The 14,992-nt window shown below is 41.1% G+C and overlaps 1 protein-coding gene across 1 annotated transcript in view; it reads right to left on the reverse strand.

Annotated features, from left to right (window-relative positions):
* TMTC1 (transmembrane and tetratricopeptide repeat containing 1) overlaps window positions 1-14,992 on the reverse strand; it is a gene marked incomplete at its 5' end in the record, with an annotated part of 145,716 nt that overhangs the window by 66,633 nt on the left and 64,091 nt on the right. Inside the window, one exon of the mRNA XM_027661528.1 lies at window positions 9,825-10,014. Within this exon, the coding sequence (XP_027517329.1) occupies window positions 9,825-10,014 (190 nt within the window). The remainder of the gene's footprint in view (window positions 1-9,824; window positions 10,015-14,992) is intronic.

Below are 14,992 nucleotides of genomic sequence, written 5' to 3' on the forward strand. Positions count from 1 at the left end.
ACTATCTCAAACAAAATATCAAAGAATCACTCCAAGGTCAAACATTATCAATACAGCAGTAAATCTCAAAAACTGCTTCCTTGGCAACTTGGGGGAAAAGGAAGAAACCCTTGATTTCACAACTGAAAGAAGTCCTTCCATATTACATAGAAGACATTCCTAAGCCATAAATAAGTATTTGCTGACTACGGCTAAATCACAAGTCTTCTACAAGTCAGAGCCCTCAAAGTATGAGTGCAGGAGGTGCACAGATTACTTCAACATACCTGTCCTAACTGTGGACCTGCATAAGCCCACCGTAAATTCCTTACTTTTTCCCTTGAGAAAGCATTGTCTGAGGTGCCAGATCCATCAAGTCCCAGATCCATTAAGTCTAGACTGTGATGACAGGACTGATGTTCACATCCCCTGGCACCTCCAAGGGCCGAGGCATTGGAAAGCAGAGCCATGAGGACAGCATTCCTTCTGGCTGGATTAAGTTGCACCTCAGGGAAGACAGCAGCTGGGCAAACAAACCTAAGCAAATTCCATTCTGTTCTACCTCTGAGTATTTCCAAAAGTGTTTATACATGCTTGCCTGTTTGATGGGAAGGTAGCAATCAAATGGGTTTAATTTCTTCCTCTAACGGTTTATTTTGAGAATGAGGCAAGTGCCACCTCTTCACCATTTAGAACCAACAGCTCCATGGAGTAAAGACTTCTTTCCCACCAAATGCATCAATCACCCTCTGACAGTGAGCTCTGGATGGCCATTGCAGCCAGTGAGATGTTGTGCTTGGAACATCTAACTGCATGCACAGAAAAGCTAGCATCCAGGAAAGCTGGGAGTGCATGGCTGTATAAAAGCAATGATTGCTATTCCTCATTTTCAAATGCTTGCAGGCCTAGGAGGTAAGTGCATTATCCATCAAAAGAGACACAGAGATTCGAAGAGGCTATGTGATGGTCTGTAGACCACAGACAGAGGATGACACTTCTTCAGTTTATTCCTAACATCCATTTGTGCAAGCCCTTAGTGCAGACAGCACACAAACCTAATTCATGTATTCCTGCTGTACCACTCTCTCATGAAGCCACAAGTAGCTTGGCAACACAACTCCTAACCAGCCTGCATCAAACCACTGGCAGCATCTCACCTGGTAAGAGGTCAGGATCTGCAAACATCTCCTCTTGCACTTTCCACATATATAGTATTAAAGATAAAAGGGATGGTGTAGGATGCACGTCAAATTCACTCTGCATTCATGATAATAAAAAGAAAGCATAAGCTAATCAGGAATCAAACCCAGGTACTCATTTCTTCACAGGAAAAAAAAATCTCTGTGGTTGTAAAGCTCCCAGAAGCAAGCACTGGGCACTCTGAAGTCCCACCTCACTGGTGCAGGCACAGACAGGTCATAGCACAGCTGTACCATCCTCCATGATCTCCTTTAGGTCACCAGCAGAAATTAGGATGAAACATGCACATCTTTATCTTCTGTGACCAAACAGGTGGGCACTGTGGAGCTGAGGCTGTTTCACTCTGCTGCCTGTGCCACTATTTCTAAGTGAATGATGCCAAAAGTCAGGTGTCAACAGATGGTCTGAAAAACTCAAACATTTGGTAAGGCAAAGGTAACTTCCCAGCTTCAAATCTGGCTCAGACATCTGGTTTAATCAGCTTGCTCCTACAAATAGAGCCACAAATTCTGTAATCACTACAATTTATCAGTTTTATTCTTTCATCTCATTTAAAAAAATTAAAAAATCAGCATCTTCAGTAGCACCAGCTGCTTGAATGCCAGGCTTATCAAGTCACTGACTTCCTAAAATAACTCAATTTTCCTTGACGATCATCTAGTTTTGACAGAAATCACTCACAGTTACTACTGACTAGAATTAATCACATTTTATACTTCACAAATAGTCCAGAGCCATGGAGATTTACAACACTATTTTGATCATCACTTCTGTTTGCTTATTAACTACCTGACACACTGATATTATTTCAAGTATTTGGCAATAACAAAACCTACTTTCCAGTTCACCAGGTGCAGCACCTATTCAGGAACTGGTGTACAGGCAAACACACACCAGCCAGGATCTGAATAAAAACCCTTGAAAGTAGCATTGGCTTCCTAACACAGGATTATATGAAGAGGAATCCTTGGCATGTATCTCAGACCACCCTAACAAGATCTTTCCAATTCCAGAAGGAATCAAGTCCTGGTCTGTATAACAGGTAAAACAGCATTTTTTTCAGAAGTGCTCAAAGTGCCTAAAAAGTTTACATCAATGGGAGCTGTGGACACTCAACAGCTTTGAAAAACAGTCTTTCAATTATAGAATAAAAGCAGAAAATAGTCCTTTCCCACTCCCATAACCAACGGCAGGACACAGAAGTATATTCTACAATATTTCACTTTTTACTTTAGTGTCTTACAGTAAAATTTTGATATCTATTATTTTCTTTTCCCCTGTAGATGTCAGCTACCCATCCATTCAGCTGTTTACAGTCTTTTTAACCCAGGTTTCTAAAACTCCCTGAAGATATAAGCTCATTTTACCAATCCTTAATCTCTGCAACCTCTAATTCCACTTGACAAGCCAATTTGACCAAGATGAAGGAGCACACACATCTTTGAAAGAGAAGTGAAACATTCCAAAAGGAAATAGGAAAATCACAAATTGCTCCAGGAATTCAAATAATGCTTTTGACCTTCTGGTGGTTTTTCCCTCTTCCCTTTCATTCTATGACTGCAGGCTGCTTCACCAAGTGGGGAAAACAAAACAAAACAGGCAAAATTTAACGCACACTGCTTGCAGTACATAAAAGAATGGTCTTTGGAAAAGCAACTCTGTTATTGGCAAGTTTGCTCTTAAGAATGGAACAAGGAACAAGAGGATTCTAACAAATATACCACAATAGCTTGGCACCCTAATGGCCAAACTGCCATGATGAGCATCATTACCTCCCCCAGCTATAAATTTCTTGGTCCTCATTTCACCTACCCTCTCCTACTCACCCCTATTACTGTGCCACTCCAAACCTTTCAGCTCTGAGTGGGCCTTGAAACATTAACACAAATCAGAAGAAGAAAATAGTAGAATAAAAAGAGTATTTCAGTGTTAATATACTGAAAATGGCAGAACTACCTGCCCCTATGAAAATTACCTTCCTAGCGTGACAAACTCCTGCAGGTGTTAAGGGCCTGTTTGGTGAGATGCTGAATATATTCATGGTGAGCCAAATCAGAACTACTACAGCTATGGTTATAATTACTCACGAGTGTATCACACTCCAAACCTGTTATTTCAAACATCTACTGAGAAAAAGAGCAAGGTGTTTTGATAGTTCTTGTGTTTGCTTTTTTAATCTAGAACAGCAGTCACAAACATACTAAGGAAGGTTTTTCCTTTCACTTGAGTCTGTCAGCTGGCACAACAAGCACCCTGGGAAGGCTTTCCTGTTTCTTCCAGCCCCACCAGGGACCTGCATGCAGCTGATCTGTTTGCAGCAGTTGACAGAGCAGAAATGCAGCCAGAGAGGCACTCGGGGTGCCCGCAAGGGGCTCCCCCCCTTCCCCCAGCTTTCACTAAACAGAGTCTTTCTGGCTTATTACTCTCTCCCTGCAGCAAATATTAACAACAGAAGCAGCATAGAAAAAACTCACTGCTAAGGATTAAGAACATCAGCCCTGACCTTCTCTCTCTCTGTGGAAGGAATTCAAGTGGCCCTCAGGAAAATGAAAGCAGGATTTATTTTAAATGGACCTTTTATGAAAATGACTGTGGTTTCCAGCTCGTCAGATAGACTCCATCAGTGAATAGCCTTATTCACCTTGCTGTGCCTTTGACGTAGGTATTGTTCTGGAAGTGTTGTGGCATATAAATTTTGCTAGGCATACTTTCTAACTATGCTGGTACTACTGTAGAATATTATAAAAGGCAATTGTTCCCCAGAAAGGTCCATAAGCTGTGATTTATTAATGAAATGCCAACCTGGGAAACGAGGCAAGGGCCTCAAGAGTGCAGGGTAAAGTAAATAGCATAACAGAATACACACAGTGAGTGCTAGCAAAAACAACAGAAACATGCACACAAAGAAGAGATACAAATTAATTCCTCTCCTTGATGGAACTGACCATTGTCAGCTAAGAAATTTAGCCTTCAAGTGACTGAAGAATATACTCAGATGATATTCATACATATAATCTACCAGAAAAATAGCAATATGATGCCAATTACAGTACGAATTAAAGTCATCATAATTTGGTATAAATTGTCTTGTCTTGGCTAAGAAGCACTATGCAGGGAAATTTAAAGAGGCAGCATTACCTTTAAAATTAGACTTGAAGTAAAATACTACCAACTGCAGAATATGAAAGATCAGGATAACATGTATCTCAGTTGCATTTAATGAACATAACCTGAAAACCATCACAACTTCCTGTACCATATGTAGCCACATCACACAGAGCAGAAAAGTGTGTTCTTTGAAAAGGTATATCCTAGAGAACACTAGACATATCCTTTTAATTGACGTGAAATGTAAGCAGCACTCCCTCCTCAGACATGAGACTGCTGCACATCATCATGTGTTCCTGCTGAACAGGTAGAAGGTGCTGTGAACCACTATAAGGTCCCTCCATAGTGCTGGTCATGACCACAGATGCATGAGGGCCAAGCAATATGAGGCACGATACATTCCCCCAAAGTGGTCAGGTACAAAAGCTACTGTTTCAAATTAGTTTTCCAGGTCAGCTGGCTCTGAACTAGCCCATGGCACACACATGAGTTTTCCCATTATCAGCCCTCCATGTATGAGGTACCAATGGAAAGTGGAATCCCATCCATCATGTACAGACATACACATTCACAGCTACTACTACAGGACAAGCCGCATTTTAATCACACTGCTAATTAAGCAGCGACCTAAAAATGCCACGCAGAGTGGCACCTGAAGGGTCTTCCTTTCATGCTCGTTGAATTATTATGACATGTCAAAGAAATAACTGTCACCCTGATGATAATGCCAAGAATTGTTGTCCTCCCTTCAGTTCTCCAGGTGCTCGCCGCTTCTTCCAGGATAGGAAGGCCCCTGGGTAGGCCAGTGGCCATTTGAAGCACCAGATTATTTCTCTGACCTTGCAACTGGCATGCTTGACACACAATAAGAGAGTGCTTCAGCCATTTCCTGGTGCCTTTGTAACCCATCTAGTCCCAAAGCTGGAAGTCAGACCACATCCATTCCTCGCAGCTGAGGCTGTCTTTGAAAATGAATGATAAATAAATGTCATTCTCTTTTGCCAGCTATTAATATATCTCTAGGGTGCAGGTGTTTGCAACAACATCCCCAGCCTTTGTCACATCACCCAGCACACTGCTTGAAGCCTGTGTGAGGAAATTCACTGCAAAGAGCTGAGCAGAACCTGAGGATTTTGAGACAAACCAGTGACTCCTGGTACCTTGGCTAAAAAAGCTCCAGAGAGGCCAATTTGCAGAGCATGCTGGGCATCTGCATGGTAAAAAATCAAGTCCCAAAAGGTTTCAAAGAGCTGCTTAATGGTGGACTGCCACTTTGCCACATTAGTCACTATGGAAAAATCTTGGCAAGGTGACAGCAAGGTCCTTTCCTCCCCCAGTGGGAGATGCAACAAGGAGTTGGCCTGTTTTTTTTTACTCCTGACAGACCTCCTGAAGATGGGCATTAATTGTGACATGTGATAGGGATGACTGCAGCAAGACACAAGCATGGCTGTGCACCTCAACACTGTGCAGGGCAACAAGTCCTACTTGGGGAACTGCCCACAGGGAGCTCTCCAGCCAATAGGCAAGAGGGATTCACACTACACAGAAGAAGTGACCCAGAGAATGGAAATTCTATACAAGATATTAAGAAAGCAATTTTTTCAAGTGACTACCTCATTTAGTAAGGTGGAGACCAACAGTGAAAGTGTATATGGAAGATGAGAAGGGATGCTTGTCTCTCCAAACAAACTGGAGAGCTGCCTTCTGCATTTCTGCAGTTTTTAGCATTAAACCCCCATCTAGTAACAGACATGCTTCAAGAAAAGCACCTATGGACAGAAATCTTCCACTGTTTCTTCTCCTTCAGAGGTATAACAATGCTCACAAAATGAAACTGAACAAGAAAGCTTCATGCCTTAGACGTCCTTTATCAGCCCTACACATACATGCCAAGAGAGTTATTACCCTAATCAAAACAGCAACAACAAATTAGCCCTGTTTAAAATTCGATGGCACCAAAGGCAGAAATCCAATCCATGTATTCCCTAATTACAGTCCATGCAATACATTCTGCGAGTCTCCTGTGAGCTTGTGTTGTGGATGCACACACATCATCTCTTGCCACAGACAATCAGTTCAGAGTTCACTGGACAAATGTCCTCACTGCTGCCAAAACAATTTCTAGCATTTCCATTCTCCATGCCACAGAAAGTGACAGTGCCAATGAGAATGAATGAGGTTTTGTCCTCTTACCCCTGCACACCTACACTCTCAGGCAAAAGGCACACAAACTGCATATCTGTTCACTCAAAAATAATTCCTTGAAAAATTCCAAGCTATCTCTTTCAGGTTGGAGTTTGCAATGAAAAAGGAGAGAAAAATGGCTTCTAAGAAAGTTTTGTGTGTTTGCTTTAAAAGAAGCAGAACATCTTACACTTTATGAAGTGGGAAAAACCAACAGATGTGTCTCGTGCTGCCTACAAGCTGTAAAATACAGAGAAATAGCCTGTCTGGGGCTTAACTGAAGGATGGTCCTTCTCGAGGAAAGCAATGTCATATAAAAGGCCACTGCTGTTGCACCTGGAAAGGTGTTTTCTTAAGAGCCTAGTATAATCAGTTTTGCCTGCAGTTCATGTGTCCTGAACTTCCCTCTCTCCATTGTAAAAGGGAGTGTTTGAAGACAAACAGGATAATTTATTTCCAGGGAAAAGGGCACTTCCTGCTGTTTGCTTTCCTCAGTAATGCACACTACTCAGCACAACACAATCTTCATACAATTTTCATACAACTTAAAGGCAGTATCACAACTGGGTGACCACGTGAGTTGTTAAAAATAAAACAGCAAAAAGCTTCAGAAATCAGAAATTTAGGATTTCCTGAAAAGCAAAATATTTCAGCTCTCTCCAGTTATACCTCTAGTTATATGCATATATTTGCTCCATCCCTGAAAGTGTTCAAGGCCAGGTTGGATGGAGCTCTGAGCAACCTGGTCAAGTGGAAGGTGTCCCTGCCCCTGGCAGGGGGGTTGGAACTAGATGATCTTTAAGGTCCCTCTCAACCAAACCATTCTGTGATTCTATGATTCTATACCTAGGGCTGGGGGAAGCAAGTCCAAGATGATCCCCAGGAATCATTACCAGTTCCATGTTCACAGTGGGTTTGTTGGAGGCTACAACCGGAGACTGTCAAGATGGTTCTAGTTTTACTGAACTAGATACAAAAGCAGATTGCTTCAGATCCAATTGATTCAGTGTTTGGGGTTTTCAAGAATAAACACAAAGAAATTCGTAAGATGAATTTCAAAGCATCCACTAAGTAAATGCCCAAAGAGTGAAATTCATATTCTTTAATAACATTAACAGTGGTCAAGAGCAAAACTGAACTTCTCACAAAAAATTACAAGTTGTAGTTTCAAATCAAACAGTGCTATTCCTAAATCCAGACTGATTTGTTTTGATTTAAAAAATAAGTAATAAAAATATTATAAAATCTGGACATTTAATACACAAAATGTTTTGAAGTATTTTGTTTTGCAGTTTGACAGAAGACAAATGACTCATTTACCCAAAGGAATCCTTTTGGACTATTATTTTACCCAAAATAAAGTAACACAAAATGTCTTCGGATAATTCTGAAATATTTTTTCCAAGCGAACCAACAATATTATTCTTACACATAGTTCAAATTCTGACAACAGGAGAAGAAATAAAAATGAAATGAAACTTCAAAGAACATGGAATAAGATTTTTTAGAAGTCTTCAGTACTGGGCTAATGAGAATTTTATCATTAACTTTCCTGGGAATAGAATTAGGTATAATACAAACAGTTCTGAATATCGCTAGCAGTGAATAATGAAAGCAGGAGGAATACGAGATGATGTATAACCTGCAGGTAGAACTAGTGAATACCTAATAGGGTATTTTCCCATATTTCCTACACAGCATCTGCCAATGTATTATCTAAATTAAGGACTCTGCAGCCTCAAACTGTTTGGTTCATTTTCTTTCTCTTATCAGGAGCACAAGGAAGACTGCCAGGGTAGACGGAAGGATGTACATGACCTGCACATTTCAGCATAACATAGGTATTAAAAACCTGTCACTCTTCTACTATGCTTTTCAGTGATACATATATTTAAGAGAGAGAAACTTTTGTACTATTTCCAAAGTGACTACCAAAACCTTTCTTAAAGAAGCTTCCACAACACAGCTGAAGGAGGAACAGCTTGTAAGTTCCTATGATCCACAAAAAAACCCCTTTCCATATAAGTGCATATCTGATCTCTGACAAGGCTAGTACAATCTCACTTCCATGTCTGCAATACAATTAATGGTGCCTCTGAGATGCTGAATTGTAAAGTATGGTTTACCAACTATTTATTTACGCTAAAGAACAATTTCCAGATCATTTCAGATTTCCCACATTCCATTACTCCGCTGACAAAAAAATCTTCTCATCAAGATGTATTCAACGTTTAGGTTTTGGAAGCATAGCAGAAGTGCGAATACAAGAATTGATTTTATTTTCAAATGGTTCTGCAGATGACAGTTCCCAGTCCTGTCTGAAGTAAGTGACAAAAAGCCTAATGACTATGGGAGAGGCAGAGATGCTTAACAACTTCAGTGGGGTTTGGATCATTAACAGTAATCGAATGCGGGACTCCGGGCCAAGTTTTGCCCTCAAATCAGACCAATTAGAGACCGAGACATTCAACTAGAAAGATATTTTCATCTGTTAAGCTTGCCTGCATCAGTTATTAATGGTATGTTTCTTTCACCTCAATCCAATGCATTCCAGAGGAAAACTTGTGCTTAACCAACCATTTCATCTGAAGATCATAGAATAGAATCATAGAATCAGTTGGGTTGGAAGAGACCTTTGAGATCATCAAGTCCAACCCTTGATCCAACACCACTGTGGTTACTAGACCATGGCACTTTGTGCCACATCCAGTCTTATCTTAAAAACCTCCAGGGATGGAGAATCCACCACTTCCCTGGGCAACCCATTCCAATGCCTGATTACCCTCTCTGTAAAGAATGTCTTCCTATTATCTAACCTTAACCTCCCCTGGCACAACTTAAGACCATGCCTTCTTGTCTTGCTGATGGTTGCCTGGGAGAAGAGACCAACCCCCACCTGGCTACAACCTCCTTTCAGGGAGTTGCAGAGAGTGATGAGGTCTTCCCTGAGCCTCCTCTTCTCCAGGCTGAACAACCCCAGCTCCCTCAGCCTCTCCTCATAGGACTTGTGCTCGAGTCCCTTCACCAGCCTCGTTGCTATTCTCTGTACGTATTATGCAGTCATGGGAGAGTGCATCGAAGACCGCAAGAGAAAATGGGAATCATCAGCAAGCATGGAAGACCTGGAATCACAAGCACCTAAAATCATCTCTGAAGCAAAAAAGACACATGTCCAGATGAAAGTTACATCAGGAAGCCTGGAGGCCTTTGGGGGTGATGTGTCTAAAGAAGACATGGAGACCTCTGATCTGATAAGCTGTCTTGCTGACCTGCAGTACAAAAACCATAAGATTAGGAAACAAAAGATAGTTATTTTTTTAAATGTTGTACTGCATGTGTTTTGGTGTTACCTTGAATGCAGCAATGCAGTGTAGGCTGAGTAATGCCATCACCAGCACCAGGAACACTGTGGCTAAGTTCCTTGCATCCCAGATGGACTCGACCAGAGGGATGCTGCCGACCTGCCAGTCATAGCACAGGGTGATCGGGGCCAGCAGAAGCCACGCATTGAAGGCCAGAAGGTAGGAATAAGTTAAAAACCTGCAAATGAAAACAGGTAATGTAATATATGGAATGACTGCCAACATAGGAAATGTTTTCCTTTGGCAATTGCCACATACTACGTGGGAGGAGAAAAAAACAAAACAACCAGCCAGCAACACTCTGCACACACAGGCAACACCACACCTCTCTGTCAACAAGGAGATGCCAACATAGGCAAGAGGCACTTTAACGGACTGTTTAAAGAAATAACATAAGATCAGCAATATTTACACAGTTCCTATGCACCAGCCTTTGGAAAACTAACAGACCTTCATCTCCCATTTCAATGTTGGACTTTTGAAGTGACTTTCTGCCAGCTTCAAGAATAAATGAATAGTAACTAAGCAGATACACACATGTATTGAATTTTTACACTGTTCATTACATCACTGCTGCAATACAAAAGATCCTTCCAGCTAGGTTTCACTTAAACTTTAGGATTTCTTCTATATGCACAACACTGAGCAACTAAAGAAAGACTCTTCTCTCTTTTCTCTTTGCAAACCAAGGCACAGAGAGAAAATACAGAAGAAAGGAGGCAGAGGTAATTTTTGGCTGATCCCACCACAGCTTATTAGGGCTGGGGACAGATTGCACGAGATGTGCTACAGAAATATGAAGAAGTAGGGAACCTTTCAAATTATTGCAATCTCCAATAATTGTTAGTCTCAATAGAGAGGAAATTCATGGGGAATGGAAATGGGGAGCATGCTGCCCTCTGGGAAGTATGCAGGGCTTTCAAAAGACTGAACAAGAACAGCATGTGTGTGACTGGGCTAAAGAAAACAAGAAAAAAAAAATCAAACCCAAATCCCTCCCCCCCCGCAGGCTTTTGCTTCTTGGCATCTACTTGCCAAAAAGTGCATCTGAAGTTGAAATATTTTTGAGTGCAAGAGATTGGAGATTATTCCAGCCATCATGAAGTCAACCAAGCAAAATTGCAACAGCCTTTGAACAGACAAACTCTTCCTTGGCTCACAAACAGAAAAATCCACATTGTGCACAGCACCAAAAATGGCAAATACTAAAAAAAAAATAAAATAAAAATATATTCTATCCTGCATAGGATTTCTTCCATCTGAGCCTGCTTTGGCAGTTGTTATCACACCCAGTTGCCATGGTACCTCAGCAGCTTTATTAAAATGATAACAAAGGATGGCAGAGATGTCAAGCCATGTAGACAGAGGATTGTTTCATTTGCCGTTTACAAACATGCCTTTTTGGGGTCAAAATGTAGCCCCTTACAATAGCACTTATAACATTATATTATATTTGTGGCAGAGTAGTAAGACACTGAAGCTAAATGTGACTCCAGGCAGGCAGGATGGAAGTTCCCAGGTGGGTGTTGGGCCCTAAATTTCTGTGAAAACGTTTTTAAATAACTACAAACTGCTGGGATATCAGTTTCTCTTCTCATCCGAAAAACAAACGACTCCAGCAGCACAGTGACCCAAAAGCGGGGAGGCTTACAGAGTTGGAATAATGTTTCATTGCAAACAGTCAGAGGCACATTCTTATTTTCCCGCAAATCTTTCTAAGCTCCCAATTCTGGTGGAAAGTAGAATATTCCCACATTTTTAAGGTTTTCAGCCATGTCGTACACTTCTCTTCCATCCCTCCATTTTCCTCACCTTCCCCATCCTGAGGTACTAAACAAGGGTAAAAGTGAGAACAAAATCCATTTTCTCTCTTAACAGAGGCAGCAGTTAGAAATCCAGTTTCTATTTAAGAAAGCATCCCTCAAAAACATGATCTAATTTTACTCAAACTCGTCTTGCAATTTTGATTGTTCACTCTTTCTAAAGAAACAAATATGTTTTCTAGTCACCAATCCAATCTTTTCTGGACCACATTACAGAGGAACACAGCAACACAAAATCTGGTTGGGTTTAATCAGGCCAAGGCATTCACTTGTTATATTATGTGTGGTCTGACCCACCTCTGCTCAGCCACAGACAGACTTCTCTATCAGCCTCAACACAACATCAGTTCAGAAAAGGTTGCCAGCACTTATTTACAGCTTAAAAGCCAAACTGAGATCCATTTTTAGCTTTACTTTTAAAAGAAAAAACACGTCTATTTAGGTCAATCTGAATAATATCATGACATACGATATCGTTACTACAAGTGCATATATTGAACAGGATTTTCAGAAGCATTGAGTTAGTTTTGCACTTGATGCTTTAGGAGAGCCCAGTTTTTGCAGAGAGTGTCCTTTCAAGCTGTGGTATATTAATATTCTCAGTAAGCTTCACAATATTGATGGAAGACTGTACATAAACCACAGCACACACCAGAAACCCTCCCCTACTTACTCAGACTGGGCTGCTGGGTAGGAAGGAACAAGACGACATTTGGGATCTTTGCAAACTGCAGCACTGCAGTTAAAGACAGACTAGTTGCTTTTCTGCATCTTCACTGATAAGGCAGGAGCTGATAAATCCTTACACAGCACAGAATAAATAAACACAGTTTGCCACCATAACAAATCGAGTCAATTTAACAATCTAAGAGGAACTCAGGGCAGCCAGAGCAGTGTGCATTAATGCATTTCTGCTGGAAGGTTAGGACAAGCTGCTGTTGAAGATGAGAAGTCCCTCTCCAGGACCCACACTGATCAGGAGAGGTTTGTAAACAAATGTCTGTTTTCAAATGCTTGTAAGGTTTCAGTCTTCCTTGGGAACCATGTGCACAACTTGCTGCCAGAGGTGGGTCCCAAAGGAGATGGACAATCGCTCTGTTCCACTATGGCAATAAGCAGTCTTTTAATATGCTCTTCCAGCAGCAGTGAAGTATTTTAAAGCCTGTGACAGTCATTACCATCTAAGTACAGTCAAGTGGTTCACCTCTCCAGACACCCTTGTGGAGAACCCTTGGCCATATCTCGTTTCCAAGCCTGAGCACCCTCATTGAACATGCACATGCTGTTAGCAGGCATGGTAGCAAGATCCATGAGGGCACTGCCTGATTTTAGGAGGCATTTGTAAGCTGCAAGAAAGCCTTGAGCGAGCTCTGATTCCAGCAGAAGTTTGGCTATGCTTTCAGCACTGGTAACCTGTCCTTGAACATGATGGATGTCTGCATAAAATAAAGCACTACAAACTATTGCTATTCTATGCACTAGAACAGAAAAATAACATGATGCTAATAATAGTTACTGACAATTCAGTGCTGCTTTTTATTTATGGCTCTCAAAAGCACATGATATTCCTTTACATCTATGCGGTTCTCATGTCACAAGGCTAACTTGGGAGAAAGATAAACACGAGAGAAAGATAAACACGAGAGAAAGATAAACACGAGAGAAACTTTGGAAGAAACCTCTCACCAAAGCTGATGTCTCTAGGAAATAATTTGCAAATTTTTAAAAGTCTTGAAGATTCATGAAATCATTCCAGGAGCTAATTACATTTCAGCAGCTACCTGCAAATGGCAACAAAAGTGTTTTCTTTTAATTAGTTGACTGAGTGAATTATATTTTAAATTAATGATCTTCTCTATATTGCTGCTTGTGTCTGCTGGAATTCTAAGGGAGAAAAATCCCTGCCTATAACACCTCCTGCTCTCTCAGCTAATCCCATGCAAAACAGAGTATTATTAGTGAGGTGACAGGAAGAATTTGCCTCTCAGCAGGCAAACAGTTTTCCCCCAGGCTGGGTAAAAGCATTTGCATTGCGGCAAATTTTTTATTTGCAAATTGAACATGGAAATCCAAGTTAGAGCGGGTATCAAGTGTTCTTTTACACTTCTCACTATCTCTGGCATGCTCAGAAAAACACAGCTCCTCCTGTAGGTAGCCAGAGTTGTCATGGCAATCTGGTTTGTTTAGTTTTAAATTTTTTAGTTTAAATGTACTGTTGCGAGCTTTGATGACTCATACCTAGAAACTGTTGCAGAACTATCTGAACTTATTGTTTCTGCTGCAAAAATGAAAGTAAAAGATACTACTTAAAGCCATAAACAATATGACAGAAAAATACTTGAGGAATTGTCTAACAGACCCTTTGCTGAGCTTGGAAAAGCTCTCGTCTCAGCACTGCCAAACCCAGGCAATTAGACCACAAGGATTGTGAGACTAGGGAAAAAACCACAAGATTTACAGAAATTTATGAGGCATTTCATTTGTTTTCTGATTTTGGAGCATTTAAAGCTTTTTCCCCCAGCTTCCAGGGACTAAGATTACAGATTTCTTTTCAAAACTGTGCTACACAAGTGATCACAAAGGTCCAATCATGTCCCACCGAAGCTGCATGGAAAAGTGGGGGGCGGTGATCCTATTTTTTCTAGGTGCATAAAATAGTGTATCCTACTGCCTACCCAGTTCTGGGACAACTGTCCTATTCCTGACAGAAAACCCTAATCCCAAAGACCCAGTGGGCAGTATCCATTTGCAAGTGGAATATTTTCCAGCACTGGGAGTTTTATCAAGGCAAAGGCAAAGCATTCTCCTGGTTGTGAAAAAAAAATGGGGCTATCTAGAAGACAGGTGGTAACAGTGCACTTAACTAATATTTGGAAAAAGAAGGGGATGTACAAAGCAAATGGGGATCTGAAACAGCAGAAGGAAGATAGCTGTTGCCCTTTCAGAAGTCACAGACCTTGGTTATGCTCTTCTGAGAAGACCTCCACGTTGCCAGGCACTCTGGGAGGTTTTGGTTCACTATTAAGGGTAAGAAGAGCTTTCTTATTAGGGAAAGCTTCTCTCTTGTATTAACAGCTGAACTGATTGCAGCTCAAGGCTCTCTTCATCCTCTACAAAACCCTAAACCCAAGTGTGTTTAACGAGTCACTTCACAATAATGTCCTCCTAGGGCACATGTGGCTGCAATTATAACCAGGTGGTGGCATTTAGGGATATCATCTTAAAATTGTATATATTTGCACTTCCCCTGGGGAACTGTCAGTCCAGTCATGCCTTCCCATATGAGTTTATTTTCCTGCTCTGTATATTGTCAGCCTAAACATTTTCTTTTCG

Source organism: Corapipo altera, unplaced genomic scaffold (genome assembly GCF_003945725.1).
Source record: "Corapipo altera isolate COAL_440 unplaced genomic scaffold, ASM394572v1 1, whole genome shotgun sequence".
Taxonomy (NCBI): domain Eukaryota; kingdom Metazoa; phylum Chordata; class Aves; order Passeriformes; family Pipridae; genus Corapipo; species Corapipo altera.